At 45.6% G+C, this 9,056-nt stretch overlaps 1 protein-coding gene across 1 annotated transcript; it reads right to left on the bottom strand.

Moving 5' to 3' along the window:
- Positions 1-427: 427 nt before the first annotated feature.
- On the bottom strand, positions 428-4,584 carry LOC113202674 (venom allergen 3 homolog). Its single transcript, XM_026417026.2, has 4 exons — positions 3,715-4,584; positions 2,921-3,002; positions 1,207-1,348; positions 428-779 (listed from the first exon to the last, which is right to left on the bottom strand). Exons 1-4 carry the CDS (start codon positions 3,991-3,993, stop codon positions 428-430), a joined length of 855 nt encoding a protein of 284 aa, XP_026272811.2. The 5' UTR covers positions 3,994-4,584.
- Between the last annotated feature and the right edge of the window lie 4,472 nt (positions 4,585-9,056).

Below are 9,056 nucleotides of genomic sequence, written 5' to 3'. Positions count from 1 at the left end.
GAAAACTATCGAAAATAAGTGGGGGTTTCTTGGTATCGTTGTGTGGGCCAAACCAAGACCTTTCGATTCCAGGTGGTCCGGCCACTAAGACGCAACGCGTCTAGGCGTGAGCGCCGAAACAGTGCCGCCAGCCGAAGCAGCCAGTCGGAGGGCGCCGTATGTCCGACCTCTGCGCGATACCCGCCAGATAATCCCAAAAACTTTGAGCGCGGGTTGCGCCTTGTGTCTCCTTATCACACAGGCCCCGGGTTTGTTTCATAAATACTAGTATGACATAAACTTTAAAAAGAATCTCGCTTCAGAAAATTTGACGCCCTGACCCCTTCAAAATGAAACAACCTATCTACCATGCACGTTTAGTTGCTGCTAGTCAGTTGTTATGTGCAGATATTTTTATGTCACTTGCTGACGTAAGCCCAATGTACACCTACACGCACGTATACACCTTCAAATAATCTGTAAAAAATTTGCATATGAACACGGAACGGATAGTTTTATTTAGTCGTAAAGTCTGACAGTGTTCAAGCGTGGCTAGGCACACAACCCCTTGTAAGTAGAATCCCTCTTGGTGCCCTGGGGGCACTTCGATGCTGGAGCGCCTCCCTGGTACAACCTCACCTCCGTAATTACCGCTGGGCTTGTAGTTGCAAACCACCAGCTGAGTGTCGGGCTTGTTGCCCGAGCCTGCTCTATAGGACGAGTAGCCACAACCCACGGCATAAGTCTCGGCCCATGCAACTTGAGTGTAGTGACCTATGTTTTCAAAAGTCTCGTCAACCCTGTGCGAAAAAAGAAGTGTGTAAGAAAGGATAGTGTATTTCGACTAACGGAGTAAGAATAATAGCGGGTAGAAAACAAAGGTTCCTGATTGGCCGAGCGCTTACTCCAAATACCGGCGTGACAGAGGCGGATTTCAACGACTATTCCACCAACTATTCTGAGGATATTTCGCTCTATATCGCCTTCATTTCGAACTATTCCCCATTTACTTTGGGGGAAGGTGTACGAACTCTTTCGCAAGTGATATCCCCCTCAGAGTGTTTACTGGTGGAGGGACAAAATTAACGTCTGCTTGACAGCAGTATTTAGACACGGACAAGAAACCGCGCATGTTCACTCAAATACACCAAACATGTGAGTGCTTTTTAACCACGTTCTTAACAAAACGCCTTAAAACTGCCTCCCTCTTCTCTTTCTAAAACTCACGTGAATGGTTGTGTGTTCTTTGATCCGTCGCGAAGGGCCACTTCATCGTACCAGATTGTCACAGCCGCCTTCCAGTCGGGGGTCACCTGTCCGGGAGCAATTCCACCCGACAGGAGGTTCTGCCCCGCGTCAGTACCATCACCTAGAGAGTAGAAACAACTCAATTATCTCTTGGTTAGGTCAGTTTGGGCAGTACCGCCTGTCCTGTATAAATATCAAAACGTAAAGGGGGCGGTAGCTCTTAGAGACGGATTTTAACAAATGGAAAGTAGTTATTGTTCTAAAATTCGTAGTTCTCATCGGAAAAGTTTTATCCTAGTTCATTCTAAAGAGTCTTATGTACTAACAAAGAAAAACTAAACGGCATCACAATCTGTGAATTACTGTAAATTAACTCGTACGCACAAGCTATGTTAAAAAATTTCCTGCTTGCGCGCACGGTTTAAGCTACAGTACTCGACAGATTGTGATGCCTTAACAATCCTCGTTAACAATGAAACAAAATTGCAATTTAAAATGTTCTACAATAGTTCAGGTTGGTGTGGGCAGGGCGGGACGAGAGGGTGAAGATGGGTTTTGCGATGCAGCGAGGTGATGCAGCGGGGTGATGCAGGATTTAGCACCCAATGATATCTTACCGTAAAAATAGGCTTGGGCTACACAACCCAAAAATTAGGTTTATGTTAGACAACCCAAAAAATTGACGCTTTCAAAAATTTTGTTAAAATTCTCTGAAAATAAAATAAAATACATTAGTGCTAAGGACATGCCGGTCATCAAGGCTTGTTGCTGGCTCAAGAACATTTTTGTTGCTAACCGTGCGACACTGTCTCTGTTTCGGAACGAACGAACGACGGAATGTTCTTGAGCCAGCTACCTCGTCGAGGCCAAGGAAGGACCATTGTCGTACATATAAGCATGTGCTGTTAGAAACGCTCCAAGATAAAGGTGTTCTTGAGGGTGATACAGCTGTCCTTAGCACTAACGTATTTTTTCCGTGGTGTGCGCTCAGAACATACCCTACAAAGAAATTGGGTCTAAAATCCAAACACACCCTTCGAAAAAATAATATGTATGCTAGGCGCCCGAGGTACACAACCTTTCTAAAAAAATAGATTTGGGTTAGGCGCTCACAAGACACCCTATTTTCCCCCCCTCGGTGGTAGGGAGATGCGCACGGTCAAAATGGCGTCCGGGTCCGGGGGTCACGTCACCAACTTGATACTGAGCGCTCGAGCTGTACTCCTCACCTCGCCTTGTGACTCCCAACTCTGTCCCTTCCACCACATAACGGCCAGACGACATAATGTCTATAATATCTATACGTCTATGCCCCTAAATGTTCCCACGCATGAAATGTCCACTTATTGAAATGTCCTCTGCCATAATGCCCCTATGAGAGTAGTCCATGGAGTAAAATAACCAGGCAATGACATCTATTGTAGCTCTGGTAGTTTTGGACGATCCACCCCACTTGTTGCTGGTTGGTTACGTATTTCTTGCTCACAAGATCTTTGATCTTAGCGTGGTCTCCTCGAGTCTTGGCGATCTAGATGTGGATCTCGTTCTCCGTTTTCTCCCGGTTTTCCAGAAATCTCCAGATAGAGGCATGGCGGATAGCCTTCATTCTCACCAAGATAATAATTTTAAGAACCCTGAACATGGACTGTGGCGTCATTGTCTAGTGACTGAAACGCGTCCGGTGGTAACTTACGTGTGCTCATGCAAGTACTGTGCTCAAAGATGCACTGATCGGCCCAACGTTGAGCAATTGTCGCCAATTCATCATCCCAAGACTGTGGCAAACAAACAAAAAGAAGACACACATTGGATGCAATAAAATATAACGAAATACTGGTATAAACTGGATTCCAGGCTTTAACTGAGACACTAAATGTTCGTGTAGGTGCACCACACACTGAAATTTCAGTACGAGTACTGTACCAGTACGGGCTTTCACGGGCTGTTTCAATCAATTTCGCGCAGGATCAAGAGCCCGTGACAGCCAGCACTATTGGAGGCACTGATATTGCAGGAAAGGAGGTTAGTTCTTATTTTGTTCTCTTCTGTCGTGGCGTCACACGGCTCTACTGGCAACGGGCGAGCCGTTTTAAGCGTTTATGTGAGATAGGACTGAAACTGGAAAATTGGAGCAAAAAGCAGCTATTTGGATCTTATAATCCTAGAATCAAGAAAAAGCTATCCACAGCAATCACAGTACATTGCGGTTTTTTAAAGGTTTAACATCGATACCCCCCATGTGTAAAACCGCCCACTGCCTCGGTGGCAGTGAGAAAACGCTCAGTCCACTCCCCGCTTGCGGGCGGACAGCCGCTTACTTAGCGCTCCGGATAACCGCTTAAGTCGCGTTTTCACTGAAATCTTAATATTGGTATCATCCGAAAGAGAATTTCCGACCATTCCGGAACTTCCACTAAATGTCACTGAATTTCGTGACAGATTGAAGCAAGAAGCGACTACAGGGACAACGCCCAGTTTCTAACATACCATTTTCCTCATGTTGGACGCAGAGGGTTGGGGGTTACCCTTGCCTCGCTTCTCCTGACCGAGTGCTACTTTGTTTCTGAATTCGTTGTGCAGTCTCACGATGAGCTCCTTGTCGCTACTCGACATACGCGGAGCAACGTAGTTCTTGCAAGCTGCGCCAGGCGTCGTCGTATACTTGCACAGTGGGTGGTCCTTGCAAATTTTACAATAGGCGTTTTCCGCTGCGGCCACACAGGCCAGCAGAGGCAGCAGAACTAGAAGTTGGCGCAACATGACCATCGTGGGTGTGTTTGCCCGACGAGTTTCTAGGCCTCCTGTGACGGCGCCAGTAGCTTTAAAAGCCTGACAGAGCTGCAGACAGTCACCCAGTTTGCACGACACTGCGTTTTACGACTTAGTGGTCAAACGAAAACATGCCAGGGATTTTACGAGGCTGAATCTCAATATTAGAAGTTCCAAAAATCGTAACGTGTAATTCTTTAACAGTGTGTTTTCAGCTCGCGAATTTGTACCGCTTTTCCTTGGTCTAGCCAGACGGTAGGGCTCTCTGCTGCAACGCTAGTAACCGACCGACACGTGCAAGTAGGCAAGAAGTTTACGTCACAATTTTGTTTTAGGAGACGATTCCCCAAAGTGTTCCAAAGTCAGGCATTGTTGTGTTTCTGTTTTTAGAATGGTTTTAATCGATTAAAGGCCCACCTGGCTGACGGATCTTTAGGTTTTAGCTATTCCCTGGCGGATTTTTAGAGTGCCACCAGGGTACTGATGGATCTTTAGGTTTCTAGGAAGTCGATCCCAGAGGTATTCTAGAGGCGCCACTTGGCTACGGATCCTAAGGGCCCTATCTAGTCCATGATGGATCCTGAGGCCCGACCTGGCTGGTTATGAATCCTCTGGGTGCTAGCTAGTCCTCGATGGTTTTTGAGAGTGTGATTTGGCTACTGATAGATCTTTAGGCTAGTCCCTAATGGATTCTAAGCGCCCCACCTGGCTACTGATGGATCCTCAGGGTCTAGCTAGTCCTACACACTTAAGGAAAAGATAAATTTTGTCTCTAGGAGAGATGCGTTCGTAAGCACATCTCTGGCGGATGCAAATTTGCAGGTAGATAAGACATAAATAAAGTCATGTGTACCTAGTCTGGGTACGAATTGTATCTTTTTAGCAATAAATTTGCATCCGCTAGTGACGTGCTTCGGAACATAAAAAAATTGTCCTTTCCCTATTTAGAGTGTAGATGAATTCTGACGGCCCCTCCTGGCTACTTAAGGATCCCTGGGATCAGTGGATTCTGATAGGCCCAACCCGGCTACCTATGAATCCTCAGGGTGCTAGCTAGTGCTGCATGGATTCTGAGGGCGCCATCTGACTACTGATAGATCCTACGGAGCCTGGCTAATGCCGGTTGGATTCTGAGGGCCTCTTCTGACAACTAAGGGTCTTCAGGGCGCTAGCTAGTTCCTGACAGAATCTTAGGGCGCCACCTAGCTACTGATGGATCGTCAAGGGTCCTATAGATAGCACCTGATGGTTTCTGAGGGCACCACCTGTCTACTGTTGAATCTTTAAGTTTCTAGCTACTCCCAGATCGATTCTTAGGGCGCCACCTTACTACTAATGGATCATCAGGGCCGTAGCTAGACATTGAAAGATTCTAAGGATTTGGTGAAAGAATACGAGTTCTTCTACATGCCTTCTGCTCTGCGCGCCGTGTTACTACACGGTGCAGCGTTCATCAATACGTTTCCAGTTCCAATAGGCACGCTTTCTGGTAAAATCAATGTGTTTCTTCTTTTTTTTTTACTCTTTAATTTAATACTGCGCACTAAAGCTATCCATTTTAACAAAAGAGGAGGCACCCAAATTAGTCAGGAAAGACATCAGACATGCGGGAACATCACACCCACGAATCGAACCGACGTCTGAGTCTGATTGATCTCATGCAAGGTTTATTCATAAGGACAGACCCAATTATTGCCTCAATGCGAAGCACCCCGAAACCGAAAAGATACATTCAGACCTAACACGACGGTCTTTCTTCTTGCTGCTTCGCGATAGTGTTTTCGATTGGGCGGGTATGAGATCAGCGCTTGCCCGGCACAAAAAGAGATGGGACTGTGTGGCTGGCAACTGACTCCATCGCTCACGTCACACGATGAGGTCGTGTAAGGCTCGCCCGACACTTACATCGGCTTGCCGAGCCTCAGTAAGGCGCCTCCGGTCCCCGAAACCTCGCCCCTCACTCAGGCTGGTCGATCCTGGCCACGGTTGTGAGCTTGGTGGCGACACACCCGTGCGTATCGTGCGGCCGAGGGCCGGTGACTCGGAAGCTGTCTCTCCGTCGGGTAAAATCTTTGGGTCGGGTAAAAACGCTATCAAGCGTCGGGCTAGCTGGAAAGCATTCCGGTAAAGATGAGTCGTAGAAGAATGCAGGGAACAATACGGAAGTCACTATGCTAAAGCATAGTGATATCCGTTTTCCTTCTTCCCCGCATTCATCTGCATTTTAGCTTTCGAAAACACTAGCTGCGACGCGTCCGGCATACATCTCCCTAGGACTGCGCCGCTGACACCCGAGTAGGGCAAAAGGGAGCGACGTAAATAGGCCGTCGGCCACCAAAAATATAAAATTTCATCCCACGATCTTATTTTGATGGGTTACCCCACCAGAGACAACCAAATAACTGAGGTGAACCAGAAAAACGTTTTGGGGCCATATTTGTGTGGAAAACTCCATCTGGCACCTCAACGGATAGAGATAGAGCCAACCGGACGAAATTTTAGTCTAAAGGATTCTACTTTAACGCGTTGCCAGGAAACCATAAAATAATATAAAACAAGCTAGGCCCCCCGCTCTCCCACCAAACCAGGTTGCCAGCTCCACTTTGCACCACCGGCAACTCGGTTCGGCAAGGAGCGGGCCTACCTTGGCCTGCCCGGGCGTTAGGGACGGGCCTTCGGCCCGTTTCAGTGGCGGCTCGCTTTAAACCATCATTTTACCAGGTACCTTTGCTGTCTACTTCGTAGCCTACGCCAGACCACGACCCGCGTAACAGGCTTCGCGATATCTCACGAAACACTGTTACGCTGCGACGCGCCTGGCGCACATATAGCTAGGCCTGCGGCGCTGACACCCGAGACGAGTTAAGGAGAGGGTATAGGGGAACAGGGCCTTCCGGGCCTAAAATTTGACATACTCGAACCATTTGTCGGGGTCTTCTTACTCTAAAATTAGGGACATACAACAGGTTTTCATTAATTAAAAGTTCGAATTTTGACAGATTGTTATGTAAAAATCAACGTTTTAGAGATACTAGATAACTAGATGGTTCGACCTGTGGTTTCAGTATTACTCCCTTTACAATTCTGTGACATGAAATCCTGTTTACGATTCAATAGACCATTTTGTCTTTTTCACGTTGTTTTCGCCAAGAAATTCCCTATAGCGCCGAAACGGTACAAGATAGAGCAAAACGCACGAATTTTTTGCCCACAGGGCTCTACTTTGACGAGTTACCCCTTAGGAACCCGTAAAAAAATGTTTGAAAAAAATACATTTTGCGACCTGTGGTTTTTGATTTTTTTTAAAGTCATTTTTTGAGCTAGAATGCCCATCTTCTAACTCGATCTGTCTTTTTTTAAATACAAGACGACCCTAAAATTCCCAGATCGCTATCTCAATTAATTTCCTAGTTATGCTAAGTCAAACCAATGACTAAACGTCAAAACGAACGTCTTTAGCCCAGGGGGTTCTTCTTTCACGATTAACCCCTTTGGAGACCATCAAATACTTCCTTAAAATAGTATATTTATTTTTGGGGCACTCTTGTGAGAGAAACCCCCTTTAGCGTCTCAACGGTAAGATATAGAGCTAAGCAGACGAAATTTTACCCCAAAGTTAACCCATAGGAAATAGTTACAAATATTTTTTCCTACTTTTTGGACTAACCCCTTTTTCTTTGTTCCCCCCTTCACCCCCTTAGGGATAGTAAACAGGATTTGCACCAGCCGTTTCGTTGTCCAGGAGTGACACCAATGATACCCTAAAAACGCGTAACAGGCACTGCTTTATCTCACGAAACAATGTTACGCTGCGACGCGCCTGGCATACATCTACCTAGGCCTGCGGCGCTAACACCCGAGTCAGGCAAAAGGCACAGTCGTAAAAAGCCGTTGGCCCCAGAAGTTATCCCGCCAGAGACCATCAAATATTTGAGAAAAAACGTTCCAATGTTAATAGGTGATAGCCGTATGAAAGTCGCCCTCTACTTAGGCTCCTCAACAGTTCGAGATAGATCCAAACGGACAAAATTTTGGTACGTGGGAACTTAAACGAAAGATGTAAAAATGTATTTTTCAAAGTAAGTTTTTGGGGGTCTTTGTTTTTGATTTTTTTGGCAAATCAATTTTTTAGCTAGAGGCCTCAAAATCAGTACAGTTCTAGCTTTTATGATACAAATTTACATCATAAATTTCATGTACCTAGCTTAAACCGTTCTCGAGGTATCGTGATTACAGACACACAGACAGACAGACACGAAACTTTTTCTTCATCACTGGAGTAATAGGCTTCGCTATCGCTCAGCTAATGAGTGATTGACGTCTTTTTCTTATTTTTTTTAGTGGACTGTATAAAGAATATATATACTAGGTAGATGTACGCCAGACCACGTCTCGCGTAACAGGCTTCGCGATATCTCACGAAACACTGTTACGCTGCGACGCGCCTGGCATACATCTACCTAGGCCTGCGGCGCTGACACCCGAGTCGGGCAAAAGGCAGAGTCGGCTCCAAAGAATGCAAATTTTACCCCCTGGATTTTATGGTGATGAGTTGGCCCACCAGAGACCATCAAATATCTGAGAAAAAACATTTAAATGGTTTGGGGTCATTTTTGTGTGGAAATCGCCCTTTTGCGACTAAACGGTTAGAGATAGAGCCAAACGGACAAAATTTTGGCCCAAAGGGTTCTACTTTGACGAGTTACGTCTTAGAAAGATGTAAAAAAAATAGAAAATAAAAATAATATTTCGGGTTTTTCGTTTTTGATTTTTTGGACAGGTCAATTTTTGAGCTAGAGGGCTCAAAATCAATACAGTTCTTGCTTTTCATGCTAAAAAGCTACGCTAAAAATTTAAGGTACCTAGCTTAAACCGTTCTCGAGTTATCGTGATTACAGACAAACAGACACACAGACAGACGCGAAACTTTTTCATCATCACTGGAGTAATAGGCTTCGCTATCGCTCAGCCAAAAAATACGAGTTGCAAAACCTCATGAAAACTGACGTTCGTAAAAAATTGAAGAAAATTGTAAAATTTAATTGAAAAATTGCATTTCA

Source organism: Frankliniella occidentalis, unplaced genomic scaffold, assembly GCF_000697945.3.
Source record: "Frankliniella occidentalis isolate FOCC.00 unplaced genomic scaffold, Focc_3.1 Scaffold256, whole genome shotgun sequence".
In the NCBI taxonomy this organism is placed as follows: domain Eukaryota; kingdom Metazoa; phylum Arthropoda; class Insecta; order Thysanoptera; family Thripidae; genus Frankliniella; species Frankliniella occidentalis.
This window is presented reverse-complemented; position numbering and strand designations above follow the sequence as displayed.